Source organism: Mesitornis unicolor, unplaced genomic scaffold, assembly GCF_000695765.1.
Source record: "Mesitornis unicolor isolate BGI_N332 unplaced genomic scaffold, ASM69576v1 scaffold42565, whole genome shotgun sequence".
In the NCBI taxonomy this organism is placed as follows: Eukaryota; Metazoa; Chordata; class Aves; order Mesitornithiformes; family Mesitornithidae; genus Mesitornis; species Mesitornis unicolor.
In genome coordinates, this window is record NW_010188278.1 from 5,406 (window position 1) to 26,447 (window position 21,042).

General features: G+C 42.5%; 1 protein-coding gene across 1 annotated transcript; it reads right to left on the reverse strand.

Annotated features, from left to right (window-relative positions):
* Positions 1–314: 314 nt before the first annotated feature.
* LOC104534168 (serine/threonine-protein kinase OSR1-like) lies at positions 315–18,876 on the reverse strand (the record flags this gene model as incomplete). The annotated part of the gene is made up of 12 exons (XM_010185706.1): positions 315–1,049; positions 1,983–2,047; positions 2,941–3,009; positions 3,385–3,437; positions 4,283–4,359; positions 6,923–7,090; positions 8,716–8,751; positions 11,516–11,638; positions 11,881–11,946; positions 14,009–14,057; positions 16,127–16,260; positions 18,775–18,876. Coding segments are annotated over 12 exons (1,017 nt in total), but the record flags the coding sequence as incomplete, so codon positions are not given.
* Positions 18,877–21,042: the final 2,166 nt, after the last annotated feature.

A 21,042-nucleotide genomic window follows, 5' to 3' on the forward strand; every position in this document is an offset into this window, starting at 1 on the left:
CGTCGGGAGGACTCGCGCAGCCAGGCATAACAGACTGGGTTTCAGGAACGGTTCAAAGTGCACCTTTTGCAAACGCAGAGGGACACAGATCTCCTCTCCCTCTGGCCACGAGTGTTTTGTTGATCATCCGAAAGCCCAGTTTCCAGACAGCAATGCTTCATTGGTCTGCTTCAAGAACAGACTACATCTAAGATGCAGAAATGAGAGACGTGAGGAAGGACTGCTTAACGTAAATCAAAAGGTTCAGCCCTCATGCCACGCCTGGCACTCATGTGGAGAGAACCAAAAAGGTAAAAAAAAAAAATAAAATTAAGGCAGTTTACAAAGGGAAGCTGACTTCTAACACCTCAAAGTCAAGGAACTTCTCAAAAACACAAACGCAAGGGAAGGCGGCTGTCCCTCCCATGGGTTAAGACTTGGCTTGCTCTCTCAGGCGCAAGCTTTCAAACCAGCAGTTTTACAAAACACAGCTGAAGAGAAGCAGATTTCTCAGCACTCCAGGTGACCCAAACAACATGTACATTGGTGTTTCAGATAGGAGAAGTGGGTAAAGAACAACAAAAAGATCCGTTCAGTATTAAAACTTGTGCAAAAATAGCAAGTGAAAAAAAATGAAACCACATGTAAGCAAACATTTAGGCAAGATCATCAGAGCAGTGGAACCCCCTGCTTCGTACTCAGTAGTATTTTTCTTTAAAGTAAGGCAATAATAAAATGAACATGCAGGCAATGACGTGTTGGATCTGCATGTCTGAGATGACAGATACAAAAACATGAGAGTTGTTTACAAAAGGTGTAAACGCCACCGGTAATTTCAGGAAGGTTTGTGATCCTATTAAGGAAAATGTTAAAGCTTCTAGGAAGGGGGCTGTAGTTCAATTCTTTGGCAGTAGTGGTTTGTTTTAGGCTAACAGAAGCATTACGAGTATGCACATGTGGGTTCTCGGTTGGGAAACATCTCCTGGGACCACTGTTTAGCTGATGCTGAGCTGTGCAAATCCTATAAGTTTGCCATCATCCGGAATATCTGAGCCTTCGACACCAGAAGCCTGAAACACAAGGAACAGAGAGATCCAAATAGCAACACGCATTCTGCCCTCCGATAACGTGTTGTCCTATGTATCACAACAAGGTGAACCAGACACCAGACATGCTCTGGGGAGGGAGCAGTCACAGGACAGCTCTGCACTGCATTCTGCAGCTCGCACTGCCCAGAGTTACAATTGAGTGATTTTTTTCTAAAAAAAATTATTTTATTTTTTCCTTTTTTTTTGAAGCTAGGAAGGGCTGGGACTGAAGTGTTGCCAATGTCTGCTCTAACTAGGGCTATGTGCACTAACCGGGGCAAAACAAGAGACAAATCCCTACAGAAAGAGTCAAAAATAATGGCACCTGGTGCTTTGCTACTAATAAACTGGTATACGTTCACTTTGCCACTAGAACTACCTGACTTTTACCACCTCTGAAGGATCTGCTGTTCTTCCTCATCTCCTAGGCTAGCTTCTCTTAGTTTTGGCTCTTATTTTGTCATCCACCATCTCTTTTTTTTTTTCTTTTAAATTTCCCTTCATTTCCACATTTTCTCCTCAAGGACAATGTATCTGACCCCATTCTCCTCAAAGAAAGGAGCCCATGACATTTCTTAGCCCGCTTACCTGCCCCAAAATATTTCTGCCCTTTCTGGGCAAGGGTACATTTCAAGCCCAGAAAACACCCTTTGGTAACATTTTGATATGCTTATTTAACCCACTATAATGGAATGTTTGTATTGGCACATCACCTCACATTTATTTAACCCAGGAGCTTTTCAGATGACACAAGCAGGGGCCCTGCAATTGCTTGCTGTTGGACAACCAGTTTTGGGAAAGGGAGGATTTAGAGCGCATACATTGGATGCCTGCAGGAGACATCACAGGCATCTATATGCAATGCCTTCTCTTTGCAAGTGACAACTTGTTCAATTAGGGAACAGGAATAAATACCAGTTTGAAAGTGACGGATCTGTTTGCTTGGGGCTCTTCCACAATTTTCTGCAAATTAGCTGCAACTGAAATCACACACACACACAAAGAAAATGGGCAAATATTAGGACAGGCTAGAGAAAAACATCCCCAAACTCATTAGGCCTCTTTCTATTACTCAGACTTAGAACTTTTTGAAATTATAACAAATTTAGGTCTCAATTAGACTCAATCTACTTAAATCTAAAGCTTTAAACTGTGAAAATGCTGGCATTTGTTACTCTGCAGCTTTTTCCAGAGGTAGTTATTTTTTCCTGGATGTAGTGGGATTAGTAGCAATAAACTGCCCAACTGCACTGGAAACCCAGTTAATTTTGCACTGGCAGCCTTGCCAGATGTTGCAGTCTGAGTATAAGGAATGGTTTTGCTTGCTCTATTCAAAATACACGGGCAGTGCTGACAGTTTAAGCCTCACCTGCTGCACAGGACGCATTTATTTAGTAAACTGTTGCTAGAAGTAGCTGTTCTCCTAACTGATCAACATGTGCCAGTGCCCTAGGGCACAGGCACTTCACATTTCCTTCCTCCAACCCTACTTAAAACCAAAAAGCCAGGCTGATTCCAGTCCCAGACCTCTCTTGCGCAGGACCTGTGAGCAGCACAGGCTTGTGCAGCAATGTGGCAATGCACAGACGTCAGTGAGAATGATTTAGCGAATGCATCGATCAGCCTTCATGTTGCATTACAGGGAACATTTGCTTTATAATATTTCCAACTCGATGGTATTCTTGTGGACTGGGGGTTGCCTAAATGTACTGGCACAGCACTGTCACCAGAATTAACAGCACTTTTGTAGAGCCATTGGGGTAGAGAACCAAGGCTACGGCAAACTTTCCTAGTACCCACTGATCAGGTCATTTTAAACATGCAAAAAAATTACTGAAATGGTTAGAGTAGAGAAAAAATAACACATTATTACCTATTACTAGATCTCTACCATCAACAAGACCTGCTGAAATGAGTTCCTGAGACACACCATCAGCTGTATCTGTTGGGGAGAAACCCAAGAGCTGGTCACCACACAACAGAAATCATCCAATTGATGAAGGTATCACATAGAAACCTAAAGGAGCTTGTATAAACCAGATAGCAAGAGTATCGTTTACACAAGATGGGTATTGGGGTGTATACCAGGTGCAGTCAGACAGCTCCAAGCTGGAATTCATTGAAAGGCTGCACTTTGGTCATACCCATAAACAGTTTTACAAGAAGCATCTTAACAACAGTGCTCCAAGCCCTTTAGGAGGGTGCTGTGGGCAGACACTCATACAGGGTTTCCACATACACAACTGCACAAAAACCAACACAAAACTTCCTCTTCACCAAAACCACCTTCACACACTGGAAATTCCCACCAGCTCACCTCTCCCTGGGGTAAATTCAAATCGAATATCATTGAGCTCTTTTTTTGAATTCCTGTGGAAAGAAGAGAATTTTATATAGAAGAGACCAAAAGATCAGCGCCCAAAGGAAAGTGCTGCCATTGAATAATCAGTCTGCGAAGTGAATTCATTGCACTCTTCCTCCCTCAAAGGGCAGAAACTGATCACTTGGGTGTGCATCCGGAAGCAGAGCTCTTGGCACACTGTGCCTCTCAACCTGACAGAGGCTGAGGGGGTTGAAGTCCAAAATAAGCGAGTGCCACCTCTCTGGTATAAGGCCACGTTGTTTCCCTGTCTCAGCATCTCTTATCTGTCAGCAGATACACCCTTGGAGCACATCTTTCAGAGGAAGGAAGCACTCACTGACTGCAGATGCACACACATTATGCAACTGTCCAGGAATAACTTGGAGGCGAGGCTTGTAAGTCCCAGTCCAATGCCTATCAACCACCAAGATGCCTACAGGGATGAGAGGCAGGTTCCTCAAACGAAAAATCTCAGTATGTGCAATGACAGAATGTGTTCACAATCCTTTTTCTGCCTATTTCTAGGGACACAGACCAGAAGCCATGCCTTGAATTGGGTAGAAGCTCTTCACTCTCAAAGTGGCTAAAGTCTGAAGTTGTGCCTGAACAGGAACACCAGAACCCCTGGATCCCTGATCCCTTTTAGGAAACCCAGCTAATTCCTCCTTCCCACCTCACCAGAGTTTGGGAATATTTACACAGGTATCAAAACCTCTTTCAGTCTATGGCTCTTGCCAAACCGAAGAAGTGCATGAGATAAATTCCCTTTCTGGGCCCCAGTTTTGGAAGTCTTCCAGCGTCCCCTCTCTACAAAGGCACCCTTTGTCAGAACAGGACAGTTTTGTGTCCTTACCTTAACCTTAGTACAAGGCTGATGGGGACTTTCGTATCTTCCTGTACCGGAGCTGCAGCAGGAGGAGCAGGTGGGGCCTGCAATGAGATTACATCGTTTTAAAACAGATTAACACTACTTTTCTCTGGTTTTAAAAACTAGCAATAACTTTGATTGATTATAAATACAGATAAAAGTTTAAATCATCATTGGAATCACAACAGCACAGTGAAAAAGAAGGCAGACTAATGAAACAGGAGAACTTCATGTTGAAATAGCAATCCAGGAGGGTCTCTCTGCAACTGTCTTGAAAAGAGTAAAAGCTACACAACTTCGAGAAAAGCCAAAATGGCCAGAGATGTCAGAAGAAGTGCTAAATGTAAAACGACTGCTTGCTTTGAATCAAAACTTAAGGTTTTGGGGCATTAGTGACAGCTTCAAGGCCTCCTGCGTTTTAATCCCAACCCCAAACTTCCGATTCAATTGTGAAGAGTATCTAGGAAGTAATTTAATTGGCAGATTAGCACATACTGTCAGTTACTTTTTTTATGGTATCAAAGGCTTTAAAAGCATCTAGCAACAATTTTATACCTGCCTATTTTCACTATTAAATTGTAAGTAATTATTGGAATATGTAATCAAAGCATTTTACAGTGGTCAGCAGCAGATTTTCAGTAAGAAAGATCCAGGAGGTGTCCGCCTTTATAGCGCTTGTGATACTTCCAGTAAAGCACTAATTGTTAATCCATCTTCACCAAAAAGAACCTCAAACCCAAACAAAATAGAGAAGGGTTGGTCACTTTTCCAGTGCACAAGTTACCTGTACTGCACGTGCTGAGGCAGGGATTTTAAATCTGCAGTAACAAGACAGACACAACACTAGGCTGGTAATTTAAACCTAGAAGTCTTGACCAAGTTTTTTCATCTGCATCACTTGCTTTTTCATAAGAGAAAAAAATTATATAAGCCTTTGTTTAGGACAAGTATTTTACTGCCTGTATTATACTGTTACAGTATTTTATTGCTGGTGCTCTTGCACCAGCAATGCAGCTCAGGGCTTCTGATCACAATCTTGTTTCTGTTGAAGCTGAAAGCTTTACCAGGTCAGTGAAAACAAACACGGGTTCATAGAGAAGCCCAGAGGTCTGCAAAACAGTAACCAACGAGCTACAAAATCCAGAGGAGAGCTATAAAGAATAACACACTGATACAAAGTGCTGTGAAGGAGAATATATTGACAAAAGAGAGCTATAAAGAAAAACATAATGACACAAAGAGCTATAAAGACGAACACATTGACACGAAGGTATGAAGTTCACCTTAGGAGAAGCTACTGGCAAATAAACTACTGGGCACCAGTAGCAGGGAGCAAGACACTCTGCTAGAGCAAATCCAAACACTTTCACTGAGTCCAACACTGCTACCTCATTTCACCAGGCTGAGAGTCCTGGCCTTCACTGCTGCTGGAGTTTCAACTGCTGCATAAAATTCAGGGATTAAACACTGGCCCTTTTTCAAGAGATGTGAAGCAGTCCGATTTAAGTATTAAAGCTACTTTTAATTTAGCCAAGAATGTGTCAGACCCCAACTCCATTATTTTTGTTTAATGACTAATGCACTGTCTTGAACCGTTTTGTAAACAGGAACATGAGCTGACTGCAGCAAAGTGATATACGTACCCTTCCACGTTCTTTAAAAATAAAAATGAGGCATTTCTAGGAAGGAGTAAGACTAAGAGTTATTTTACTGACCAATGCTGCCAAGTCGCTTCTCCCTGGGTCTGCCAAAGGGTGGTGGTAGCCCGGCCCCCCCCAATAGTGACAGCCTCTCCACCAACAAATATGAACATTAGCGTCTTTTATAAAAGCGATGCCATCATTCAGGAGTCTGGCAAACGCTGCAGTGCTTTACTCCAGCAAAACCACAAGACGTGTTCCAAGTAACCATTTGGATTAGCTATTTTTCTCTTTTTAACACAAGTCAGAGCTCTTTGCTATGCTTATCTGACCTATATCCTACACTTTGGGGTGACGTAGCTGAGAATTAAACACCAACTTGTCAAACTTTCACATTCCCTGCAATTCTCCTCAAAGGTACCTTCTCCCCTCTCTGCTTGAAATTGAAGGGTTTGAAAGCACCACAGGGATCACAGCTTCCCAAAGATGGGAGTTTCTCCACAAGTTTTGACTGCTACAAGGACAGTTTTAACCTAGGCCTCCTGCATCTCTTCTGAAATCTGGAAAACGCGCATATTCCAGCCTCTTCTTGTCTTTTCTCTCCACTCTTTTCCCATAGATGTTGGGGATGCTGAGACAGATCAGAGCCTGTTTGTGCTGCACCTCAAATACCAGGAACAAGCAGCTGCCATTTAAATGGGCCTCTCCTTTTTTCTTACCTTTAACTTTGCCTCAAGCCAGAGTCCACTCCCTAAACAGCATAAAAAGTTGCTGCTCACCCACACAGTGAGAATGAAAAGCTGCTGCAACCACATCGACTCTCCTCCTTTTCTGAGCCACCAGGCCAGTGTCACTTCTGCATAAATACCTTGCATGGAGTTGATTTAGTGTTCACGTTTTCAAGGTTTCAGATCATTTTAGCATGTCTGGAAGAGAACAGCTAAGTGCAAAGCTGAAAGCTGGTCCGAAGGGTTTCTGATCTTACCTGGGCTGCTGCTGGGGCTGCTGCTGGGGCTGCTGGAGGAGCCTGACTAGGTGGAGGTACAGCAGGTTGAGGTTGTGCAGGTGCTTGTCCTGCAGCCTGAGGTAGTTGAGTAGGTGCCTGTGCTGGAGCATTGAGTGAAGGACCTGGAGGCTCAGCTGATGGGAACAGCTGCAAGCAAAAATGTGTTTTAATGTGAAAAGGAAGTCAGGAGTTCTGACTCAAGCATCAGCTTTCAACACAAAAGTGCTTGTTTGCTACATAAATCACTTAGAAAAGTTAAATCCCAAGGACATTCCAGGTCTTCAGGACACTAAAACTAATCCCAAGTTGCTGTTGAAGGGGTTTAACATTTCCTCAAGTTCAGGGATCCCTTCTGCCCTGACGTTTGCAAGCTTTACTCATCAGTAAAAAGAATAAGAAACCAAGATAGCAGAATAACTGTGGATCTTGGGCAAAAATTGCACACTGCAGCCAGCAAGGCTGGACGCACACAGATCATATCCCAGCTTGGACAGGAGCACCCTATCCCTTTAGTTTCCACCCTTCTCAGAATCTGAGCCTCATTTATATTTCCAAGTAGCCAAGCAGTTAGAGCAGAGCAACTCTACTTTGATTTGTAGTTCAAAAAGCATTAAGATCACTATTGACAATTTATCCATTTGTAAAACAAACGGCAGAATCAGAGCAATCCAGATATTCAACTGAAAAGTGAATTCAGAGCTTAAGTTCTTCCAAACACACAAAACTGTTTAAGATTGGACTTAAAAGACAGTCCCTTGGGAAAAAAAATTAAATGCAATTAATTTGGGGCTGGGGTAAAGGAGCTAAGGAGAGTTTAACTTTTTTTTACCCTTGTGTTATTGAGAACAGAGAAGCTGATTTTGCCATGGCAGCCAAAGAACTATAAGCTTGATGGCACTTCTTAAGTGTGCCCTCCAACTTACTTGGCTAAGTTGTAGGAAATAAAAATCATCTTTAATATTGTAAACCTGGGTAGCAGGCCTTCAGCTCACAGTATGTATTATGGGGTGTACCACAATGAGGAAATTAATCCCAAATGGATTATAATTTTCAGATTTTTCTTTGAATTTAGAGTTTTTGTCAAATTACAATGCCAGAACTGCAGTATTTCTGAAGACCTCCCTTTATATTCACTCCTTGGAAACAGCTGAAGGAAGAACAGGACCCAAGACTAATTACTAGGAAACAGCTCTGTTTATCTTTCCACACAGGTAGGAAAAAGAAAGACATGGCACAGTCTCTAGAAGATAAGCAGTCTCTATCACTTAAAGATAAGATATATTATATTCCTAATGTAAGAAAACAGGACAGAACTGAAGGCTGATTATAAACTGCAATTGAAGTTTTGTTCACTATCTAATACTACTACAGATTTATTTCACAGTTCTGAGCATGGGTTCCAGACCAGCGAATTAGTCTATGCAAACCAGGCATTTAAAGTTGTGTTTTCCTGGCTTTTTTTATAAGAGGAAGTTGGAAGACAGTTGTTTTGCTTAGGCTGTTCTTGTGACCAATTCATTGTCTTACAAGAAGCGGACTTTTGCCATAGCAAGTGAAGTTGAAAACACATACACCAAACTTACCCCAGGAAGGCCTCTTGGCATTACACAGCCAATTATTCTTTTTACAGGGAGATTTTCAAGCAGACCTCAGCTAGATACTAGTTTTCTCACACAATATTGTTTTCAAAGGCTAATAAAAACATGTGTCTTGAAAGAACAGCAGTAACTTGGAGTCATCATTTTGGGAAGCCATTTGCAATCAGAACTTACCTCTGAATTCTGTACAGGTTCTTTCACTCTGGGAGACTGAAAAACAGAGAAAAAGCTGTCATTGCCTAGACAAAAGTGAAACTTACTGACTAGAGGGACTTGTCAGAACCATACTAAACATAAGAAATCAATATAATTGCTTTCAAGTTACATCTGTGTATTAAGATGCATAATGAAAGGGACACCACACAATTTGCTGACAACCGAATAATACTGTACCACCCAGACACACACAGTCACGTTTCAGAACCTGCAGTTGATATCTACACAGTGGCACACCAAACCTAAGCTGCTATCCTTGTTAACCATTAGCAAAAGCCAATATTCTTGAAGATCACTCAGACTGGATCAAATTATGTGTGCACCACTATGGTAAGATCCATTTTAAGCTACACAAGTCTTGCAAACAAAGAAAAGCCACGCAAATCTGCCTTGCTGAATTCCACTAGGAAACAAATCCTCTTCATATACTTGAGGATCTAGTATGCAAACCAGCCTGATTAAACCATATAAAACCTTGGAAAAAAAAAAGAGAAGAAAAAAAAGTCATGTGTTGCTTTATAGAAATAAAGCTCTCGCCTGCTCTCCCTGCCCTTGGACTCTGCATTATGCCGTGCTCTCCATGAGAGAAAGCAGAAAACTGACAGCTGTACAGAGGTTCAACAGTGAAACAAAGAGATCAGTGGAATGGAGGTGAAAGTGCAGTCAAAGCAACGTGACCAACCTCTGCTTATCAGTAAAATAAAGATAACACGCGTTAGCTATTTCACATGAGCAGGAAGGAATTGCCAAGCACTGCTGGTAAGCCCTGCAATTAAGAGAGCCTGCAGCTTTGACTTCTAACAGGTTCAATTACCATGTGGAGATAAGACAGGTGGGATGGCTTGGTTCATGCTGGGATTAATAAAATAGATATAAATTAATAATAATAAATAATATAAATAAACATAAATAAATAATATAAATAGTTTCTTCTCCACACAACTGTCTAGAAGGTTGAGGCTAGGACAGTACAAGTTTGACAGAAGAACGTAAGTCTCACCATGCCACTGCCTTAACTTGAGCCTGTTTATGAACTAACCAATGGTACCAACTTCACCACCACGGATCAGAGCAATTTGTAACATACGACCCAGAGGTGTCTCATGAGAGAAAGCAAATGCTCTTATTTTCAGAGCAGCAAGTTGCAAAAAGCCCTCTGGACAGGAGGAGAAGGAACAGTTCCTTCACGGTGAATATGTGCAGACAGTGTCAGGAGAAAAGTCACGCAGCTGGAAAGGTAAAGCCCGAAATCCATCTCCGTACACTAAACCTTCACTTGACAGTTACCAGGCAAGATGAAAATCATGGCATTGCTCCCAGAGATAAACAGCTCCATAACTGCAGGCTGTCCCTTCAGGAACAAAGCTCATATCCAGGAGTACCTGGATGCCTCAAGGAATAACTCAAAAGGAGCTTGTCTGAAGGATCACAGTGTGCTAGACACTGTACAGACAAGGATGGAAACACTGGCCCTGCTGTACGAGTTTTAACTTATTTTTGCTAGTGCAATCAGAGATGATGGGAATAACCAGTGAAATGTGACCACAGATTTTTTTGAGTAAGGAAGGGGGAATGATTCGACAGCCCACATAGCACAATTGCTTTAATCTGAATTCAAGGTTTTAAACACTGAGAGCAAAGAAGTTCAGTGAGTTTTTATAAATAAGTCGGCTTATTCAATGATTTGGGCAGATACTTATGGTTGTTTCTAATAAATATTTGCTTTCAAGTGCAGTCCTAGCAAGAAACTTGTCAAATACATGCTTGTACATATTAAATTCTTCCTTTTTTTGTTCTCCTGTAAAATGCAGAAGAGCAAAAAACCACAGAGACTTTACATTTCTGTAGAAGCTTTTATGCAAGATAATACTGAAGTCTTTTAGCAAATTAAGTCAATCCACAGGGCATTCTTTTACTTTAAGGCTGACAGCAATACCATGCAAGTACAGCTGGAATTCCAAAACGGTTTGGGTTGGAAAGGACTTTAAAGAGCCATCTAGTCCAGTCGTAGTTAATGTAAGTTATTCCATCTTACAACTCAGTTTAAATTGCAGAAGGATTACAGGCAGGTGGAGTTTACACCCTGTGTTTGAAATATGGCCAAAACGCAGGATTAACACCAGCCCTCAGTAACACCACTGTTAGCGGTCAGGGTTAGTCCGAGTTTGTGATCTTTTGTGTACGTGTTGGGAGAAGGAGGTGGTGGTGTTTTGAGGAGGATTTTCAAGTGCTAGACCAATCATTCCTTGTGAGTTGAGGGATGCTGTAACATTTTCAACTAGGACTAATGGATTTCAGTGTAACTGAGAGGAGAGAACCAGGCCCTGTGCGTTTCAGGTATCGGCCATAAGCACAGGCCCTGCTGATTTCAGGCCCATCTTGGAGAGGGCAGTAGGACAAAACCTCTCCTGACACTTCCAGAAGAAAGCATCTCAAACAATACCCCTAAAACCAACCCAAATATCCTAGCTGAAGTGAATTAGTATGCTGAGCTGGGAGCAGACTGTCTGAAATCATGTTCCCAATTATGCTCAACACCCCTGAATGAGACCAGCTGCGCCCTAAAATGACGAGAGAAAAGAGATCAATACAATTTCTTCAATCTTAAGTCTGCTTTCTCTGGTTCAGCTACAAACTGGTGGGGAGGGATTATAACTTACTGTGTCTCACACTTCAGACAAGGCCACATGCTTCCCAGGGATATTTAGATGTACCACAGACAGAAAACAGGTAGAGTTATTAGAGTTTGAGGACCCACCCTGAGCTGTGAAATTGCTGCTCTGCCTTCCTCACTTTCTTCATCGAGTTCATCATCACTCCACTCCCAGCCACCATCTTCGGTTTTATGAAGACGTCCGCTGGAACCTGGGACCCTCCGGACCTGCTCAGCACAAAGACAGAATTGATATGGCAAGCAGACAGTTTCTGCAGTTGATCTCTTTGGGGAGAAATAGCACAGGAGCATCTTCAGGTTGTGCTTTCAGGGCACTTTAGTATTTTATTGAGATGTCTAGCTCTGTATCTAGAAAATGCTGTACTGCAATGCTCATTAAAAACGTGAATGCAAGCATAAAAAAACCCTCACATGACTGTAACAGCAAGAGCCCAGGAGGTTTTCAGTACCTTTTTGGATCTTTCAGTGATTGTTGGTGCTCTCTGCAACATCTTCTCTTGTAAAAATTCTTTATTCTGAAAAAGAAAAGATACCAAACATTTGCATTGCTAAAAAGGCCCTTTGATTCCTTCAGTGTCTCTGATAAAGAAAGTGTTAAGCTATTTCCAGCAGGACGTGTTTTACGTGTTTCATCCCCATTCCCCCAGTGATATTAACCACTCTCTTCCTTTGTATATGTTTGGGTTTTCTTTTCCTAAATACCTTTCAAGGTCCTCCCTATGCAAAGTGATAGGGAACTAACAACCGAGGAGCTGTATACGATTCTGTCTGATTTACTGGGGAACATGCTTTTACACTTATCACAGCATCTGATACCCTGCTGAGACTTTTGGCATTCTTCCATTTGCAGATACTACACCACCTGGACCCAGCCACTTTGCTTTATCGTGCCCCTAAAGTTATGCCTGTCAAAGGCAAAGCTCAGACGTCAGGCAGGCTGGGATGCAGAAACCTCTATGTGCTGGAGTAACAATCCAGGAATGAAGGCAACAGGAGTTAAGAGTGGCTGAAAAAACAGTGTACAGCACGTGAGGTTTAGAGAAGAAGTAAATGTGGTGTTCACTACTGATTATATATTGGGAAACTGCACATCAAGTGCTCCCAGAACCTCCCTGTGATGGTTTCTTGCACATGGGATGGAGAGCCTCAAAACACACGCTGTCAATTCCTAAGTGGTTCTCAGCATTATCAAAACATACTTTTACATAACACAGACAGTATTTTTTTATATATATATGGTTTAATGTAGATGTATAGAAGTTGGACTCTTCTGGCCCCAAGCTACAGCTGTCAGTTTGGCAGTGGCTGATGTACGAAAGTAATTTAACACTGAGTGTTAAGTGGCACACATTTTCACTTCGGGAGCCAGTTTAAGTACTGCCTCATTTACAGCAATGTTAATTTTTTATCACCACATATGCTAATATGTTACTCTGCAGCAGCTTAATGGAAGCATGAAGGAGATTTTACACACGATGAAGTATAACATGAACCAGAACTCGCGTAACCGAACGGAGAAAGGTCAGCAATGTGTAAACCATCTTGTCACTTTGGACACCGAGCGTGCATCCAGTGCACGAATGCAGGCTACTCAGCTGCCTGAAATCCCATTATGGACAATGAAAACCTAGTTAATACTGTCAAAAGCCCAGGCATCAGTTAAACTTGTCCAAAAGCAAACTCCTACATTTCATAAACTGGATCACTCTCTAGACTTCCTTGGTTGCACTTGTTAAGGTTTCTATCAATTTTAGTAGGACACCCAGCTCCTGTGCAGATACCTAAATGTGGCCACTTCCATTTAAGCATCTTAGTCTGGGAGCTGAAAACTACTTTGATTAACTGGGGAGGCTGCTGTGCTAGCCCAGATATCAGATACCTCTTTGACAGTTTAATCTGCATTCTGCTATAAGCCCCATGTATTTTGATCACAAACACACCACAGAAAAAAATAAGCAAACAGAAAACATTTCTTCATTCCCATTGAAATACAAATCCTCTCCTGTATTATTTCTGTCTCCCCCAACAAGACCGTGCACATTGCATATGTTCTAATCTCCAGGCAGTAATTACATAAATGCTCACTGACATTCACTTCAAGGCTAGAAATAAGAGTTTCCTACTATTTTGTATCACAGGATCTTCACTTTCCATAAGGCAACACAGGGTGAAATAGTTTCAGGCAGCCCCTCTGCACAGCAGGCCTCATTCACTGCTTTGCATACTGACTGATTATAGCCTTTACTGAAATATAAGTTATATTTACTGCCACAGAGACCTTTATGGCTGGACACACAGTCAGAGTGGCACCATTACAAGAGATGAAAAAAAACCCAAAAGCCACTGAAAGACATTTAAATACTCAAGGACTCAAGATAATTTCTCTTAATAGCAGCATGCACAAGGAGGTACAGAAGAGGGGTTTCCTTGTGTTCCTTCACAACGACCCATTCAACTCACTCAGCTACGCTGGCCCTAAAAACCAGCCCACGCTGATGCCAATAAAGCTGTCACTGCACCTATCATACTCCTGGACAAGGCCTCTGCACGGATCAGCTTAGGAAGTTGTTTTCTTACCTTTGCTTTCGTGAAAAATTTGTGTCTTAGGAGCTCTGCTGCCGTCGGTCTGTCAACAAAAGCAGATATGGAGAAACAATTATACATGCTCCCTTTCAACACAATGGGCTGCCAGGCTGCAGCAGCCAGTTGTAACAGGGCGCTGGTTTCTCCTGCACAATTCCCCTAAAAATCAGTCAAGGTATCCCAAGTAAATTTGACACCAACAGTCCTTAAAGCACTCGGTGTGTTCTGATCAAAGCCCATTCTGTTACAAAGCAGTGAATAACTCAGGGGTGGGAGGTTGTTCCCATTTTGATGCTGAAGTGGAGTCTCTTAGAGCCAGTTTGATAGGATCACAGAAACAGTTTGCTCAAAATTGAAACGAAGGCTCATCACCTACAGCAGAGTGCAGTACTCTCTGTGTGCAAGTAACGGAGCTATTTCAGAGACACTGGATTATCTACGTGTAATTAATTCTATTAAACACAGGCCAAACGATCAACCTTTGTCTAATAGAAAAGGAGCAAGTACAAATTATTTTCACCTTTAAGTTAGACTTCAGATAGTGGAAAGTAAAAGACATCCCTTGGTCATTTAGAAGGGGCTTTCTAAAGGCTCAGGCCTACATGAGAAAGTACCAGCTCATGGCATTTCCCACCCTGCAAACTGTGCTTAAACAGTAACAGAGTTCAATGACTTCATTTCACCTCCGACTGCTCTAACAAAAACCATCCACCTTACAGCAAGAGAGCCCCCGAAATAATTATAAAGCAATTGCACCAAATTCTCCTCTTTGAGAGCCCATGCAAGATGCAGAAGCGCATCTGATGCTGCAAGGCGCTCATTAGGGGCTGACCCCCTGCTCCCATAGAGGGGACGATGGCAGCGGCTGTCAGTGGTGCTTCAGAAGAGGGAAGGGGTACGCCACGACTCAAAGTGATTACATTTAATTTTGATCAGCACACATCCTAACCTGCAGGGATGGGATACGCTTTAAAAAGACGTAAAAAAACCCATCAAGCTGGGAAAAACCCCTGCCATCAGCATTTATCAAGCACTCCACCGGATTCATTAAGCATTTCAAGTGTAAAGCTTGTTAGGAGAGAGAGATCCCATCGCACAATGCGTGAGAAGCCTTTGTTCCTCATCTGTCACAGGAGGGAACTGAAAAATGTCTTCATTATTATCATTATTTTATGAAGGGACTTTTTCCTTTCCAGATTTAGTTTTGCTTACTGAGGGGAAAAAAAGAAAACTAAGAGGTATAAAAACTGATCTGAGGGAACGCTTGTTTCTTTACCTTTGCAGTTTAAAGGAATGTTATTCGAAACGCAGGATGAACGCTCCTTTAAACAGCTTCACCGAGACTGGGCAATGCTATGACTGCCCTCCACAAAAATACCTCTGAGCTCTCCTATGTGACAGTGGGATTTAAAAAGTGCTGTAGGCAGCCAGACCCTAACGCAGCTTTGAACCACCTCCTCAGCAGTATTTCTATCACCACCAAGTAGCCAAGCTACTGCTACAAGGAAGACTGAAAGTGCTGCCAGGTCACTTAAGCAACCTGTATTGATGAAAACATGCTGGTAACATTTTGCCAGTGTTTTTCCTGATTTTTATTCCCCCCCCCACCCCCAAACCCAAATATCACTTATAGTTAGGCAACTCAAAACTACACTGAAAGCCTTCTTTGCGCTGGCAAATTTTAAAAGGTTAATTGATGAAGCTTCACAAGTAAACACACATTGCCCAACGTGTAATTTCTGATTCGGGAACACAAAGCAGTGTTGACTGAACAGAACATGAACTGCAGTCACCTGTGGGAGGTGGCAAGGGGGAGAATGGCACCACAGACGAGTGGACTGGGATGCACTCTCATTAACCCAGATGGAAGATATGTGCCCCAGCCAGGCACGACGCCAGGCATTTATCCTTAAAAATAAGGACAGCCAAGAGAATTTGTTGCCGCACAGCAAGATTGCTGTGTTCACTGTGGCTGAAAAGGCTGGAGGGGCAGAGAGTGCACCCGCTTTAAAAAATACAGAATACAATGGGTTTTGTGCTTCTGTTTTAGGTTTCCTCTGTTTGGCTTTTTGTTTGTTTGTCTGAATTTATTTTGGTGTTCCCAGTTCTTACCTTTTTTCGGGGTCTTTCTGTAGACACAACGAAATCATCTTCCTAAATGATTTCCCATACTTCTTCAGCATCTCCTTATCTTGCACACCAGTTTCCAAGGATGGAGGATCATTTTGCAGCGTCAGCATTAAAACCTGAAAGAATTACGTCTATTGGCAATGAGATTTTTCCTTGGCCTTTGTTAGAGACAGATCTTGGGAACATTGTATTTTTGACAAGTGTTTTCATCAGGCATCTGAGTCAACAAGGACTGTTTCATTACAACACCTCTCTGAGGGCAGCCTGAGCTCAGAGTGAAGTTTCCTACAATTTAAACTGTCTCCTCGCATTCACCAGACAGCACAAACTCACTCACCTCAAGGTAATTACAGGGTATCTTTAATTAATTTCACAGGTTAATTAATTTTACAGGTTAATTTACTGTTTTCCATCACATCTCCTGGCCCACGGTGCAGTCAGCGGCCCAAACACGAGGTCAGGATGTGCTACCAGGCTCATTTAATGTGATTAAAGATGCAAACATAACAGAACTCCTACCAGCTTTCTTCATCTGAGACAAGCAGTTGTGCAAGGCATTTGATTCAAAGGCTTTGTTTAGATCTCCCTGCAGGTATTTCTTAGTTAGAAATTAAATTAATGTAAAAGCAGGAGGGCAACATTAAAAAACCCCACGAGGGCTCGCTTCCCTGTACCGACGCAACAGCAGGTGAAGACAGCTCTCACACGAGCACCCATCAAGCCAAACTGATTATATCCTTCACATCACTCAGATATTCTGAAGGAAAGGAAGAAAATTACTCATTTCCATTTTCACTTGTCACCTACATACAGATGAATACCTATTTTTAGAAAAGGAAGCAGCACATAGCACATTTAAATAGCTTCCAACAGCTACATTGCTTAGGGCAGCGAGAGCCCATCAATCTCACTGAAATTATACAGCCCATGACAGAATTCCCTGCTTTTTAACCCTCTCCTTGGAGGGTCACTTAATGCGTGGGTCATTTTGCTGCGTAACAAAATTAATCTGCAGCAAAATACAATAACATTCAATAAATAAAACAACTGAAGTCCCCTTGCAGGCTGCACGACTGCAACCAGCACCTCATAGAAATGGAGATTCACAATTCCGTCTACCACTCGACACCACCAGACACTAAATAGGCAATTTTTGTATTCAAAGCTGCTACCCACGCATTCAGAACAGAATACACAGCAGTACAGCTTGCAGAAGCTACTGCAAAACGCTACCAATAATCACAGCACAGAAGGAAGTATCAATGGAAACAGCAGTAGCTCAATCAGGACCACGCTTCCCTCCACTCCTCGCTGCTCTGCCACAGTCACCAACATGGCACCGACTTTAATGGCGTTTCTGAACCTCTCAGCTACTTGACAGTCCCTGCGCAGAGATGACACACATCTTAAAATTAATTCTGTTCTGCAAGAGTTCAACCAGTGCAAAATCCTGTCATTTAAAAGCAATACATGGATGTGCCTGTTCTAATGGGTTAGGAGCTATTGGATTTCCAACTGCTACTGTAATTGTGGGGTGGGAGGGGATGCACCCAGGTCCTAGAAGAGGTGACACTCAACTTGCACAGCACTCCAGCAGTTAAAAGACTCAGTAAAAGACTCAGGAAAGGAAAGCCTGCCTCATGATATGCTTCAAATTGAGGGACTTGGCACCCATAGGCTTCATACCCTAGGCAACCAGTCTAACCATAAGTTATGGGGTCACTGAAAGGGCTCTCCACGCCCCCCACCACCCCACAATTTGATTTGAGGGAACATACATCCCAAGAGGAGAAGCAATGCGGCCTTCAAAAGTGTGGGCCCAAGTTTCGTGACTGAGACAAAGCCCCATCAGATCTCAGAAAGGGCTAAAGAAGATCTCACAGCTCCGTAGAAGAGCAGGATGCTTCAGACCCCAACTGATGGGGTCAACTCTGTTAACTTCAAAATGTAGATGTCCCTGAAAGGACAGCATCTTGGAAGCAGCTCCTGGTTCAAGAGCCAGGAAACAGGGAAAGTCAGCCAAACTATAAAGCAATCTAAAGTTCAATCTATTTTAAATAGATTTTTGAAGTGTCAGTGTTTAAACAAGAACATTTTGTCCACCTCAACTTCAACAAAATGTTAACGTTGCTCATGCCATTTCACACTGAGGTGGTACTTTTCACTGCTTCAGCGACTGACAGGACTGTGTTGGCACTAAACAAAAGAAGGCATTCTTCTGGGTAACTGGTAAGACGTTTTCTGAGAGTTAAAGAAAAACTATCAGCGCAGGAGAAGGAACGGCTCACCATCACAGTGGCACTGGATGCCAGATACCACGTTCTGAATCATTATTTATAGCCCTAAAAACAACTGCTGTATTCAGAGGCTTCGGGATTAAAACGCAGCACTTTCCTCAAGAATGGTGACCCTGGGGAGACTCGGGATCTAAACAAAAACTGCGCTCAGGTTCAGACAATGCTGATTAAAAAGCACATTTTTAAGAGGTGACTTCAGATAAATCCAAGACCATTGTGATCCACAAGTGCAAAGGACACTCTCTTCAATGAAGCATGGTGGACAAATTCTTGACACAACCACAAAAACACACTGATCCTCGCTCTTGCACCAGTATCTGGAGATCTGCTCACCTTCATCGGCGGGTATTTATGGTAAGGAGCTGCTCCTGTAGCCAGCTCGATAGCAGTGATCCCAAAGCTCCAGATGTCCGCCTTGAAATCGTATCCTCTGACCTGAAATATATTAGAGGACGTTAGCATGTGCCTCTTGCTGTCCTACGCTTTCCTTAGCCTATTACACATCCTTTTGCCCTTTCCCCTCAAGATCTGGAAAGACCAGCACTATAGGGTTGAAGAGATGGAGAGAACACTTTGATCCTTCTCTCCCCAAGCTCCTTATACCTTCGAGAAGGTGTTTTAGAAGTCACAGTCTGATGAAAATCATGGCTGTGGAGTGTGCTGCTAGGACTGCTCTGCCATAAACTGCTCCATGTGTATAGAACATAAAGACGCACCGGGTTAACCCAGGCTCCGCTTTCGACACAAAGACACAGAGAGTCGTTAAAGAGCGTAATGAAAGTCTCATAGTTAATAGATGGACCATTATCCCCTCGGGACGCACGTCTCACTACACTTTTAGTCAACCGCTTAATCAATGTGACTGCAAACGCGCTCGATCCCGAAACCCCAGTACACACCAGCTCGGTAAAAAGCCTCTCGTTCCTGTCTGCACACGAGCATTTCCCTCTCCACTAATTAACGGTAGCTTCTGCACTTGACATTAAACACAGGCTTGTTCAGGAAAATTTATAGCATTTGCTTCCCCTCCTGCACAGGAAAATATATTTCATATGCCAAAGCAGTTACTTCCTCGTTATCATTAGGTAATACTTTGGCACTCGCTTTCTCCACGGCAGGGGAGAGACATCGTGTACGGACTTCAAGAGCAGCAACAAAAATCAAAGCATTTTGGCTGCTCGGAATGGTTTGTATTTCTTCTCAGTAGACTATGGAAAAATGAATATTGAACCAGAGCAAAACTAACAGGGATATTGTGTTCCGCTAACCTAACAGGCTTTAGAAAGACACTCGTGATGAAGCCAAAACCATTCCCCAAACTGCCTTTAAGATGATCTTGAATTCTGGCAAACAAACCAACCAATCCTCTTGCACTGTTTTTCATATAATACCACCGTTGAACTGAAATTTATTATAGCAACAGGAGTTTATATCTTGCACTAAAACCGTCTGCTCCGCAGGCACTGTTTCATGAGCCTTAAAGGTCTGAAAGGCTTCTTAAAGCGCTGCAGTTTATGGATGCCATGACTATGAACAGATTTAAAGTCATTTGACTAAACAAGCACAGATATCGACTATAATTTAAAAAGAACATAGTGCAGGAAGAAATATGCTGCAAGGGTAGGTTCCCCCCCCCCTTCACACTATTTTTAGGTTTTGAGAATAACTTTGGGACATTTCTTAGCTTTATCTTTCAGTTAATCTTGCAGCACATCTACACACTGCACAACTCCCCATTCCCACCAGGATTTTAACTGTTTAGTGTTTGTTTGGGTTTAATTTTGGCTTTTTAAAAAATTTTAATTATATTCTATAATCCTGTTCGAAAGCTACAAAACCCAATTGAAAGCCACGAAGTTCAAAGCTGTCTACAGCAGTGCATTTTGACAGCTGTCCAATACGTATCAGCTTACATCAACACTTATATTCCTCATGATTATTATTTTTTTTCTATAAATCTGTCAAGCCAACGTACATTAAAAGACAATGCCAGGCTATTGTGTATTAACTGCTAAAGGAACTTAATGATGCTGAATTAAACCAGACGATCTGGGTCGATAATATCTACATATGGCAGAGGCTAAACCTACAGCAACCCCTTGGGCCTCTTCCTGGCTTGGATGTAGCGGCTCAGAGTGACACCTGCTGGAAGGCAGCGAGATGATACGGGTGGACATGGGAGGATTTCACATCAGCACCCAAAATACCTCTCTACCGTCCAATATTTGCAATGAGTTAGATGTGCACAGCCCTCACGGAAGTATTGGACTCCCCAGAAAATCTTTCTCCTTCAGAAACACATCTGTTGCATAAAGAACCCTCTCTGTCACCAAAAACCTTAATTTCCCCTTTTTAGCACCATTCTTAAGATCTTTTTTTCCCTGTTGTCCTGCAGACTGCAGCCACCCTAACTGCAACCAGCCGGGAGCAGCACCATCAGGTCCTGGCCAGCCCGTTGGCCCACAAAAGACAGAAAAGCAAGAGCCAACGCTGATCTGGTTGTGGAAACACTGAATACTCTATTTTTATTTATTTTTAAATCAACGTAACAAAAAAATCCAGAAGTATATGACAGTGAAGCAGCTCAGAAGCAAGTTCACA